The 13636-nt window shown below is 42.9% G+C and overlaps 1 protein-coding gene across 1 annotated transcript in view; it reads left to right on the top strand.

The window, feature by feature from the left end:
• Window positions 1-13636, top strand: part of cfap44 (cilia and flagella associated protein 44) — a 280936-nt gene that overhangs the window by 128453 nt on the left and 138847 nt on the right. The window contains exons 6-7 of the mRNA XM_087993074.1: window positions 10031-10247; window positions 12692-12806. Coding sequence (XP_087849200.1) covers window positions 10031-10247; window positions 12692-12806 — 332 coding nt within the window. The remainder of the gene's footprint in view (window positions 1-10030; window positions 10248-12691; window positions 12807-13636) is intronic.

The raw sequence follows: 13636 nt of genomic DNA, 5'->3' as shown, positions 1-13636 counted from the left end.
AATGAGTGGTGACCTTATTGAGGTGTATAAGATCATGAGGGGCGTAGATAGGATGAATGCATCTAGTCTTTTTCCCAGGGATGAGGGACTGAAAACTGAAGAACATAGGTTTAAGGTGAGAGGGGAAAGATTTAAAAAGAACCTGAGGGGCAACTTCTTCACACAGAGAGTGGTGCATATATGGAATAAGCTGCTAGAGAACGTGGTTGAGGCAGGTACAGTAGTGACATTTAAAAAACATTTGGATAGGTTCATGAATGGAAAGGGTTTAGAAGGATATGGACCAAATGTGGGCAATTGGAACTAACTGAGTGGGCAACAAGGGCTGAAGGGACCATTTCCATGTTATATTACTCTATGAATCTATCCTCTGGATATCCATTCTGTCCAGATTCCACAAGGCTTTAAATGTTTCAATAATACATCATCTAAAACCTTGAGATCATGATGATTTCAATGGTAGTACAGCTTCCTCCACCAGGTGGTGCTGTCACCTGTACATTGTGGCTGAAATTTATCCATCTGGATTGGACGCAATGGCAGTGGCCATGCCCCTTGTGATTTTAAAAACCTCCATGAGGTCACCCTTCAGCCTCCGAGGCTCCAGGGAAAATAGCCCCAGCCTATTTAGCCTCTCCCTATTGCTTAAACCCTCAGCCCTGGCAATATCCTTGTAAATCTTTTCTGAACCTTTTCAAGTTTTACAATATTCTTCCAATAGGAGAGAGACCAGAATTGCATGCAGTATTCTGAAAGTGGCCTAGCTAATGCCCTGTACAGCCACAACATGATTTCCCAGCTGGTTTTTAAAATCACAAGGGGCATGGATAGGGTAACAGATAAGGTCTTTTTCCTGGGGTGAGAGAATCCAAAACTCGAGGGCATAGGTTTAAGGTAAGACTGGAAAGATTTAAAAGGGACCTAAGGGCAACTTTATAATGCAGAGAGTGGTGCATATATGGAATGAGCCACCAGAGGAAGTGGTGAAGGATGGTACAATTACAACATTTAAAAGACATCTGGATAAGTATATGAATAGGAAGGGTTGAGAGGGATATGGGCCAAACACTGGCAAATGGAACTATATTTATTTCGGATATCTGGTCAGCAAGGACGGATTGGCCCAAATGGTCTGTTTCTGTGCTGTTCTTCACTATGACGCTATGTTTGTGTCAATTCTGCACTCTTGGTAGTCTCTTTCATGGGTCTGCATTTCTGATGTCTGGGAATCTTTCCTCATAGTGTATGTTGTCATGGCAATGCCTCAGTGACCAATGCTAAAAATCACACAACACCAGGTTATAGTCCAAAAGATTTATTTGGAAGTACTAGCTTTCATAGCGCTGCTCCTTCATCTGGTACGGTGGGCGGCACGGTGGCACAGTGGTTAGCACTGTTGCCTCACAGCGCCAGCGACCCGGGTTCAATTCCCGCCTCAGGCGACTGACTGTGTGGAGTTTGCACGTTCCCCCCGTGTCTGCATGGGTTTCCTCCGGGTGCTCCGGTTTCCTCCCACAGTCCAAAGATGTGCAGGTCAGGTGAATTGGCCATGTTAAATTGCCCATAGTGTTAGGTAAGGGGTAAATGTAGGGGTATGGGTGGGTTACGCTTCGGCGGGTGGGTGTGGACTTGTTGGGCCGATGGGCCTGTTTCCACACTGTAATGTAATCTAATCTAATCTAATCTACTCAATGCTGTGACCAATAAAGGCAAGCTTACCAAACAACTTCACTACCCTGTCTACCTGTGACTCCACTTTCAAGGAACTATGAACCTGCACTCCAAAGTCTCTTTTGTTCATGAGAGGAATGAATGCACTAAGTCTTTTTCCCAGAGTTGGGGAATCAAGGACTGAAGGGCATCAGTTTAAGGTTAGAGGGGAAAGGATAAAGGAAAACCTGAGGGGCAACTTCTTTACACAGAGGGTGGTACGCATATGGAATGAGCTGCTAGCAGAAGTGGTTGAGGAGGGTACATTAACAACATTTAAAAAGCATTTGGACAAATACATGGATAGGAAAGGTTTAGAAGGATATGAGCCAAGTGCAGGGAAATGGAAGGACATTTTGGTCAGCATGGACCAGTTTAGGGCTAAAAGGCTGTAGGACTCTATGACGCTATAATTAAGTGTATAAGTCAAGCTCTGATTTGCCTTTCCAAAATACAGCACCTCACATTTATCTGAATTAAACTCCACCTGCCGTTCCTTGGCCCATTAGCCAGATCCCGTTGGATACTGAAGTAATCTTCTTCACTGCTACATCTCCGATTTTTGTGTCATGTGCAAACGTACTAACCATATCTCCTAAGTTGACATCCAAAACATTTATATAAATTACTAAAAGCTGTAGACCCAGCACTGATCCTTGTGGCATAGTGCTGCTGAAAATCAACCCTCCACCACCACATCTGTCTTCTACCTTTGAGCCAGTTTTGTATGTGAATGGATAGTTCGGCCTGTATTCCATGTGTTCTAACTTTGCTAACTAATCTATCATGAGGAGCCTTGTCAAATGCCTTACTGAAATCCATATAGATCATGTCCACTGAATAATTAATTATTAATCCTGTTTTTTTACTTCTTCCAAACACTTCATCCAAGTTATTAATGACTTGGATGAAGGAGTCGAAGGGTGGGTCAGTAAATTTGCAGATGATACGAAGATTGGTGGAGTTGTGGATAGTGAGGAGGGCTGTTGTCGGCTGCAAAGAGACTTAGATATGATGCAGAGCTGGGCTGAGGAGTGGCAGAGTTCAACCCTGCCAAGTGTGAGGTTGTCCATTTTGGAAAGACAAATAAGAATGCGGAATACAGGGTTAACGGTAGGGTTCTTAGTGAGGTGGAGGAACAGAGGGATCTTGGGGTCTATGTTCATAGATCTTTGAAAGTTGCCACTCAGGTGGATAGAGCTTGTAAGAAGGCCTATGGTGTATTAGCGTTCATTAGCAGAGGGATTGAATTCAAGAGTTGTGAAGTGATGTTGCAACTGTACAGGACTTTGGCTAGGCCACATTTGGAGTACTGTGTGCAGTTCTGGTCGCCTCACTTTAGGAAAGATGTGGAAGCTTTGGAGAGGGTGCAGAGAAGATTTACCAGGATGTTGCCTGGAATGGAGAATAGGTCATACGAGGATAGGTTGAGAGTGCTAGGCCTTTTCTCGTTGGAACGGCGAAGGATGAGGGGTGACTTGATAGAGGTTTATAAGATGATCAGAGGAATAGATAGAGTTGACAGTCAGAAACTTTTTCCCCGGGTACAACAGAGTGTTACAAGGGGATATAAATTTAAGGTGAAGGGTGGAAGGTATAGGGGAGATGTCAGGGGTGGGTTCTTTACCCAGAGAGTGGTGGGGGCATGGAATGTGCTGCCTGTGGGAGTGGTAGAGTCAGAATCTTTGGTGACCTTTAAGCGGCAATTGGATAGGTACATGGATGGGTGCTTAAGCTAGGACAAATGTTCGGCACAACATCGTGGGCCAAAGGGCCTGTTCTGTGCTGTATTGTTCTATGTAAAGCCATGTTGACTATCCCTAATCAGCTCAAATACATGTAAATTCTGTCCCTCAGGATTCCCTCTAACTTGCCCACCACCTTTGTCAGGCTGACTGTTCTATCGTTTTCTGGTCTTTCTTTAGCACCTTTCTTAAATAGTTGAACCCTTCAGCTGACCTACAGTCTCTGGCACATCACCTATGGCATTCGATGATACAAATATCTCAGCAACAGACCCAGCAATTTTAACGGAGCAACTTCTGGTAGAACACTGTAGGGATTCTGGATTTGGTGAAGGCTTTGGAAATCTGAAGCACAAAGGAAGTTGGGAGTCACGGTTCAGGATTGCCTTAAAGTTAACATTCACATTGGGTTGTCCGTTAAGAAGGCAAATACAATGTTAGCATTCATTTCGAGAGGGGTAGAATACAAGATGGGGGATATATTGCTCAGGTTCCCAAGCTGTGGTCAGACCATGTATGGAATATTGTGAGCAGTTTTGGGCTCCATATCCAAAGAAGGATGTGCTTGCGTTGGAGGGGTTCCAGAAAATGTTTACAAGAATGATCTTGTAAATGAAGGAGTTATTGTATGCTGAAAATGTGTTGCTGGAAAAGCGCAGCAGGTCAGGCAGCATCCAGGGAACAGGAGAATCGACGTTTCGGGCATAAGCCCTTCTTCAGGAGTTATTGTATGTCCTTGAGCACTCTGAGCCTGTACTTGATGGAGTATAGAAGAATGAGGGCATCTCATTGAAACTAATAGAATACTGAGAAGCCTGGATTGAGTGGATGTGGAGATGATGTTTCTCTTAAGAGAGTTGAGGACCTGAGGGCACAGCCTCAGAGTGAAGCAACGACCCTTTAGAACAGAGATGAGGAGAAATTTCTTCAGCTTGAAGACTCTACAACTGTAGTGTCTCCCACCCGCCCTCTTCCTCTAACCTAGTTAATAAGGACTCTGGTTTGTTAAGGTAAGTATTTTCTATTTCTTTATCAGTGACTGGTTAAAAATTTACTTTTTTGGTTTATCTGTTAATTGGTTTTTAGAAAGACTATAGCAGAGAGGTATCAAAGTATTTTAACTCAAATTTATACAAAGTAATAAAGTAATAAAGCAGAGATGGCTGGGCAGGTGATGTGCTGTAGCTGTATGATGTGGGAGCTGGCTGATCCCATTGTGAATGGCAGTGACCACATCTGCAGCAAGTGTTGGTTGCTGGAAGAACTCCGGATCAGAGTTGATGATCTGGAATCTGAGCTTCAAACACGCGGCACATCCGCTTTGTTTCAGGAGGCAGTCACACCTGGGAGATTAAGTAATTCACATTCAATTAGTGATCAGGGACATCAGAGTGTGACTGTAAGTGAGGCAGGTAGGGGGAACCTGAGTTCAGGAATGCAGGAGCCTCAGCCCTTGACCTTGTCCAACAGGTATGAGATTCTTGCTCCCTGTACGGATGAGGAAAAGGGCTGTGGACAGGATGAGCCAGCTGACCACGTCACCATGGTGCAGAAGGCCATTCAAGAGGGGGGAGCAAAAAGATAAGTAGTTGTTATAGGGGATTCTATAATTAGGGGGACAGATAGTATCCTTTGCAAACTGGATCGGGAGTTTCGCATGGTGTGTTGCCTGCCCGGTGCCAGGGTGCGGGACATCGCCGACCGGTTTGAAAGGATATTGGAGCGGGAGGGGGAGGATCCAGTTGTTGTGGTCTACGTTGGGACTAACAACATAGGCAAAGCTAGGCTGTTTAGGGATTATCGAGCACGAGGAAGGAAATTGAAGTACAGGTCCTCAAGGGTCATAATCTCCAGATTACTGGCCGAACCACGTGCCAATTGGCATAGGGATAAGAAAATTAGGGAAGTAAACATGTGGCTAAGGGATTGGTGTGGGAAAGAGGGATTCCACTTCATGGGGCATTGGCATCAGTTTTGGAACCGGGGGGATCTGTATCGTTGGGACGGTCTCCACCTGAACCGATCAGGTACCAATGTTCTAGCGAAGTGGATAAATAGGGTGGTCAGTAGGACTTGAAACTTCTGAGTTGGGGGGAAGGGAAAGTGAAAGCAACAGGGAATATGGAGTTAAATGGAAAGATAAGCAGTAGGATAGCATATGTGCAGGCGGATTTAAACGTGAGGCAGACTGGGAATGCAGCAAAAAGGAAGGATAACTTAGGACATCTTCTGACTTCCAATATCTCTAATGATAAGAAAGTTAGCATTAAGGCGCTTTACCTAAATGCTTGTAGCATTCGTAACAAAGCAGATGAACTAATGGCACAGATCATCGTGAATGATTATGATGTGGTAGGCATCACAGAGACTTGGATACAGGGGGGTCAGGACTGGTAGTCAAACATCCAAGGATTTTCAACTTATCGTAAAGACAGGGAGGTGGGCAGAGGGGGCGGGGTTGCCTTGTTAGTTAAGAACAAAATTAAATCTATGGCACTGAATGACATAGCGTTGGATGATGTGGAGTCTGTGTGGGTGGAATTGAGGAACCACAAAGGCAAAAAAACCATGGTGGGAGTTATGTGCAGACCTCCTAACAGTGGTCAGAACCAGGGGCGCAACATGTACCGGGAAATAGAGAAGGCATGTCAGAAAGGCAAGGTCACGATGATCATGGGAGACTTCAATATGCAGGTGGACTGGGTAAATAATGTTGCCAGTGGATCCAAAGAAAGGGAATTCATGGAATGCTTACAGAACGGCTTTTTGGAACAGCTTGTCATGAAGCCCACAAGGGAGCAGGCTATTCTGGACCTAGTGCTATGTAATGAACCAGACTTTATAAAAAATCTTAAAGTAAGGGAACACTTAGGAAGCAGCGATCATAATATGGTAGAGTTCAGTCTGCAGTTTGAAAGAGAGAAGGCAAAATCGGATGTAATGGTGTTACAGTTAAATAAAGGTAATTATGAGGGCATGAGAGAGGAACTGACGAAAATAGACTGGAAGCAGAGCCGAGCAGGGAAGACAATAGAGCAAAAATGGCAGGAGTTTGTGGGTATAATTGAGGACACTGTACAGAGGTTCATCCCCAAGAAAAGAAAGATTATCCAGGGAGGGATTAGACAGCCATGGCTGATAAAGGAAGTCAGGAAATGTATTAAAGAAAAAGAGAGATCCTATAAAGTGGCCAAGAGCACTGGGAAATCAGAAGATTGGGAAGGCTACAAAAACAAACAGAGGATAACAAAGAGAGAAATAAGGAAGGAGAGGATCAAATATGAAGGTAGGCGAGCCAGTAATATTAGAAATGATAGTAAAAGTTTCTTTCAATACATAAGAAACAAACGATAGGCAAAAGTAGACATTGGGCCACTTCAAACTGATGCTGGAAGCCTAGTGATGGGAGATAAGGAAATAGCAGAACTTAATAAGTACTTTGCATCAGTTTTCACAGTGGAAGACATGAGTAATCTCCCAACAATTAAAGGGAGTCAGGGGGCTGAGTTGAGTATAGTTGCCATTACAAAAGAGAAAGTGCTAGAAAAGCTAAAAGGTCTTAAAATTGATAAATCTCCTGGCCCCGATGGGCTACATCCTAGAGTTCTGAGGGAGGTGGCCGAGGAATTAGCGGAGGCGTTGGTTGAGATCTTTCAAAAGTCACTGGAGTCAGGTAAAGTCCTGGATGATTGGAAGATCGCTGTTGTAACCCCCTTGTTCAAGAAAGGATCAAGACAAAAGATGGAAAATTATAGGCCAATTAGCCTAACCTCCGTTGTTGGTAAAATTTTAGAATCCATCATTAAGGATGAGGTTTCTAAATTCTTGGAAGAGCAGGGTCGGATTAGAACAAGTCAACATGGATTTAGTAAGGGGAGGTCGTGCCTGACAAACCTGTTGGAGTTCTTTGAAGAGGTGACAAGTAGGTTAGACCATGGAAACCCAGTGGATGTGGTCTACCTAGACTTCCAAAGGGCCTTTGATAAGGTGCCACATGGGATGCTGCTGAGCAAGGTGAGGGCCCATGGTGTTCGAGGTGAGGTATTGGTATGGATTGAGGATTGGCTGTCTGACAGAAGGCAGAGAGTTGGGATAAAAGGTTCTTTTTCGAAATGGCAGCCGGTGACAAGCGGTGTCCCGCAGGGTTCAGTGTTGGGGCCGCAGCTGTTCACATTATATATTAATGATCTGGATGAAGGGACTGGGGGCATTCTAGCAAAGTTTGCTGATGATACAAAGTTGGTGGACATGCAGGTAGTACAGAGGAAGTGGGGAGGCTGCAGAAGGATCTAGACAGTTTGGGAGAGTGGTCCAGGAAATGGCTGATGAAGTTCAATGTGAGCAAATGCAAGGTCTTGCACTTTGGAAAAAAGAATAGAAGCATTGACTACTTTCTAAACGGTGAGAAAATTTGTAAAGCCAAAGTACAGAGGGATCTGGGAGTGCTAGTTGACGATTCTCTAAAGGTAAACATGCAGGTTGAGTCCGTGATTAAGAAAGCGAATGCAATGTTGTCATTTATCTCAAGAGGGTTGGAATATAAAAGCACTGTTGTGCTACTGAGACTTTATAAAGCTCTGGTTAGGCCCCATTTGGAGTACTGTGTCCAGTTTTGGTCCCCACACCTCAGGAAAGACATACTGGCACTGGAGCGTGTCCAGCAGAGATTCACACGGATGATCCCTGGAATGGTAGGTCTAACATATGAGGAACAGCTGAGGATCCTGGGATTGTATTCATTGGAGTTTAGAAGATTAAGGGGAGATCTAATAGAAACTTACAAGATAATACATGGCTTGGAAAGGGTGGACGCTCGGAAATTGTTTCCGTTAGGCGAGGAGACTAGGACCCGTGGACACAGTCTTAGAATTAGAGGGGGTAAATTCAGAACAGAAATGCGGAGACATTTCTTCAGCCAGAGAGTGGTGGGCCTGTGGAATTCATTGCCGCAGAGTGCAGTGGAGGCTGGGATGCTGAATGTCTTCAAGGCAGAGATTGATAAATTCTTGATGTCACAAGGAATTAAGGGCTACGAGGAGAATGCGGGTAAGTGGAGTTGAAATGCCCATCAGCCATGATTGAATGGCGGAGTGGACTCGATGGACCGAATGGCCTTACCTCCGCTCCTATGTCTTATGGTCTTATGGTGAATGTGTGGAACTTATTTGTCACAGGGGGCTTTAGAGGTCAAATAATTGAGTATATTGAGGACAGAGGTCAATGGGTTCTTGATTAGTAAAGAGATCATGTGTTATGGGGAGAAGGCAGGAGAATGGGGTTAAGAAATGTATCAGTCACAATTGAACAGTGAAGCTTCTTGAAGGGCCAATGGCATAATTCTGCTCCAAATCTCATTTTTAGTCCTACCACATCCATTTGTGAATGGTGGTGGTCAATTGAACAGCTAACAGGAGGAGAAGGAAGCAGTGTGGATAGTCTGACTTTCAATGATGTGGAAGCACAGCGCATCAGTGTAAATGACAAGAATGTGTAATGATTTTCAGCCAGAAGCGGAGAATAAATCATCATTTTCAGATATCTCTTGAGTTCCCCACTTCTACAGAGTGCAGCTACATACCTGGCATCTGTCTGACAATGTGGAAAATGGCCCGTTATGTCCTGTCCACAAAAAGCAGGACAAATTACTATTATTTCCCCAACAGTCTACTCTGAATCATCAAAAGAGTGATGGGAAATGTGATCAACAGTGGTAATAAGCATGACTCCAGAGAAAACAGTGTGGGAGAATAACAGAAATCATTGTAGGTGAATCTCAACCTACAAGTGCATGGGTAAGAATGGAGCCAGCAAGGGCAGTTCCATCTGGCTGAATGATGGAGGGGACTTGACCTGTTGGAGGCAGATAGTGAGGTCAACTATGTCAAATGTCAAGAAGGATGAGCAAGGATTTTTTTTTGCCGCGGTCACTGTAACATAGGTGTGATTTATGATTTTGATAAGTGCTTTCAATCTTGAGTGATGTTGTGACAAACTGAAGAGAATCAAACATGGGATTGTAGGGTAGGTGGGCAGGGGAAGAGATGCATGTTCAATATCTTTGGAGCGAAAGGGTGATAGAGTAGTTTTTAAGAGCAGGGATTCAAGTCATGAGTTTTTTATTTTTAAGATTTTTGAAATAAGTTTGTGTGGAGAACAACCAATTGCAGGCAACTTGTTTGCTCAGAACAAATTGTGACACAGGAAGTTACCATGAGGAAATTCAAGCACAGTTTGTAATTTAATAGTGCAGCTCCTACTGTGCTATTTATAAGATGCCACACTATTTATAAGGACAGTTGTTCATATCCTAAATTTCATAGTGTCATATTCTGGTGTTTTGGATCTGGGTTGGTCTAAGTAAGCAGGTCATTAAAAGTTTAATTGTTTGTTCAGGGTTAAGATCCAGTGGCAGTCAAAAATATGTAGCTAGTCATGTATTTGAAGTGCATATCTCCAGTGAGATAGATAGTTAGCTTTTGCTAAGTTACTGCAACTAAACTCAGCACAAATTTCTTATTTTTTGTGATGAGTGAGATTACTTTGGGGAATAATCACTCTGTCTTCTTCCTTCCCAGGAGGAACTTTGGAAGCTTATGCTTTTATTGACTTTAATTCATCGGGTAGTCTGCTGGCCAGTGTAGGAGGCAACCCTGATTATATGTTCACTATTTGGAATTGGAAGCAGGAAAGAATAGTGCTGCGCTCAAAAGCATTTTCACAGGATGTTTACCGAGCCACCTTCTCACCAGAAAATGATGAACAATTGACCACCTCTGGCACAGGACACATCAAGTATGTGATCAAACTAAGTTGTGATTAATCCTGAATTGCATCGCATGTTAATATTTATATTCCAATGGTTTGATAATTGTGTATGAATAAATTAATAAATGCCTGTGCTGCTGTTCCTTATTCCCAATAAGGAGCTATGCTAAAGCTAAAGGTCTGATGGGAGAAATGGTGTGGTACTGTGTTTTTGAATGTGAGGTTTGGGTGTAGTTGGATTCAGTGAATTAGAAACTTCTGATCCCTGTTATTTTGGACCTCATGATAAAATCATGGAATAGTTGCAAAACACCATGCAGCCATTCAGCTCATCGTATGTGTGGTGCCCCTCTGCAAAAGGAACTCCCCTAGTCCAATCTTCCACCTTTTCCCCACAGTATTGCAAATTTTTGATCTTTTGAGAAAAGTATCCAATTCTCTTTTGAAAGCCATGATTGAATCTTCCTCTGTTGCATTTTTAGGCTGTGCATCCTGCATCCTACTCCTTTGTTGCAGAAAAGGTTTTTTCACGTCACTGCAGCCTCTTCTGCAAATCCCTAGAGGAGTGCTGCATTTTATATATCAAGCCATCTGCATTTTCTCATTACTTTTGTTCTGCAGTTGGCAGCGATTTGCTTAGATCAGCTGGCATGATGTGCAAGGATAGTGAACTTCCTTTGCAGTTAGATAAGAAGCTAAGGTATTATAGCACATGTTTGTCACCAAATAGCAACCAATCAAAGTCTACACTGGAATATAGTCAAAGTCTCTGTTGACACAATTGGACAGAAGTAATGCCGTTATATGAATCAATGATGTGTTACAGCATAGAAGGAGGCCTGAGTATTTGTTCTAGCTGTTCAAATGAACAATGTATCTATTGTCTCCCTCCACCTTCTCCCCATAACACTGCACATTTTTCCTTTTCAGGTACTATTCCAAATTCTAATTGAATACTTTGAGCCTGCCTCCATTTTCAGGCACTACAATCCAGAACCTAATCACTTACTGGGGGGAAACGTTTCTCATCATGTTTCATTGCTTCTTTTAACAATTAACTTAAAATGATACCCTCTGTGTTGTCATCCTTCTGAAACTATACAGGACATTGGTGAGGCCAATTTTAGAATACTGTAGAGGATTTTGGTCGTGGTTCTATAGGTCGGATGTTGTTAAATTCGAGAGGATTAGGGAGAGGATGAATAGGCTGGGGCTTTTATCCCTGCATCGTTGGAGGCTGAGGGGTGATCTTACCAAGGTTTATAAAATCATGAGTGGTATGGATAGAGTGAATAGCCAAGGTCTTTTCCCAGACGAAAGTGGGTACTGCAGATACTGGAGATCAGAAGTCAAGATTAGAGTGGTGCTGGAAAAGCACAGCTGATCAGGCTGCATCTGAGGAGCAGGAAAAATCGATGTTTTGGGCAAAAACCCTTGATCAGGAAGAACTCAAGGTCTTTTCCCAGGGTGGGGGAGTCTAAAACTAGAGAGCATAGCTTTAAGAGAGAGGGGAAAGGTTTAAAAAGGATCTGAAGGGTGACTTTTCATGGAGAAGATGGTGCGTGAATTGAACGAGCTGCGAGAGGAAGTGGTAGAGATTAGTACAATTACAACATTTAAAATGCTTCTGGATGGATATATGAATAGGAAGGTTTTCGAGGTATATGGGCCAACTGCTAGCAAATGGAACTAGTTCAGATTGCGATGTTAGGCAGACAGAGACAAGTCAGATTGAAGGGTTTGTTTCTATACTATATGACGCTATGACTCTGTGTGGAAGCTATTTTTCCCTAATTACTCTGTTCAGACCTTTGACATTGAATCCCTTATCAAATCCTCCCTCAGCATTCTCTTCTCCAAGGTAAACAATCCCAACCTTTCCAAACTTTTCTAACTTTGTTTTCTCCAGCATATCGCAACTCAAATTCTTCATTTATGGAACCATTCCAACAATTTCCTTTTGCACCTTCTGTAATACCTTAATGTATTTTCTAAAGTGTGATACCCAGAACAGGATGCAATACACCAGTTGCTCACAAATCTGTTTTGTTGCACTGGATCAAATGCCCTTGGACGTTTCTGTACACGACATCAACAGCATTGCTCTCATCATCGCTCTATTACCTCTTTTAAAATCTCCAGCAAGTTAGTTGGACATGACTTGCCCATGATAAACTCATTATGGTTTTCCTTATTAACCTGTATTTGCCCAAACAACTCTTCATTTTGGTTTCAGAATCTTCCCTACCGTTGAAGCTGAACTGGCAAATGGGGCTAGTTGAGATTGAGATGTTTGGAAGGCACGGATGTGTCAGACCAAAGGATTTGTTTCTGGGTGTAGTTCCTAGGTGTATCTTTGCATCCTTTTGTAACTTATCATATTGCACTATATTGCAACTTTATAATGAGGTACATAAAAAGCATGTAAACTGGAGATTGGCACCTCATTGTTTGGTTTCTAACTCCTCCAGGTTTTGGAAGATGGTGGAGACCTTCACTGGATTGAAACTGCAAGGTGAACTTGGCAGGTTTGGCAGGACTGCACTAACAGACATTGAAGGTTATGTAGAGTTGCCAGATGGAAAGGTACAGTTGGCAATGTCCTACATCTTTAGTTTATAAAGAAATATGCTTATGAAGCAAAACTTGAGCTATTCTCTATTTTTGATTTCAAAACATCTTTGTACTTTGCAATTGTTCTCAAGTGTCATAACATAGAATCATAAAAATAAAATAAAAATAAAGTAGTACAGACCAGAAAAAGGCCTTTTTCTCCATTGTGTCTGCAATGAGTGTCAAACACCTATCTACTGTAATCCTTTTTCCCAGCATTTGGTCCATAGCTTTGTCTGCCAAGGCTTCTCAAAATTTTAACAAAATCTTTCTTGAATATTGTGATGGTTCCTCTACCATCCTTTCAGGCAGTGATTTCCAGATATCCAATACCCTCTGGGTGACAAAGGTTTTACTTAAATCCTCTTTGCAGCTCATGCATTTTTACTTTAAATCTATGAACCCTGCTTTCTTCCTATCTACACTGTCTGTGCCCTTCATTATTGTGTACAGCACAAGTAGACCCCCCCCCTAACCTTCTGTGCTCCAAGGAAATCAACCCAAGCTTATCTAATCGCTCTTCAAAGCTGAAATGCTTCAGCTAAGGCAAAATGTCGTGAATCCTTTCTGCATCCCCTCCAGTGCAATCAAATCCTTCCTATCGTGTGGTGACCAGAAATGCACACAATACTCCAGCTGTGGCCTAGCCAATGTCTTATGCAGCTCCATCATAATTTCCCTGCTCTTGTACTCAAAATGCTTTGACTAATCAAGGCGAGTATCCCATGTGCCTTTTTAACCACCCTATCCACGTGCCCTGTTGCCTTCAAAGCTCAATGGACATGCACAACAAGTTCCCTCTG

Source organism: Chiloscyllium plagiosum, unplaced genomic scaffold, assembly GCF_037043375.1.
Source record: "Chiloscyllium plagiosum isolate Xiang-an unplaced genomic scaffold, Cpla_swu_hap1 HiC_scaffold_12, whole genome shotgun sequence".
Lineage (NCBI taxonomy): Eukaryota > Metazoa > Chordata > Chondrichthyes > Orectolobiformes > Hemiscylliidae > Chiloscyllium > Chiloscyllium plagiosum.
The sequence above is the reverse complement of the archived record's forward strand: the minus strand, read 5'-3'. Positions and strand labels throughout refer to the sequence as shown.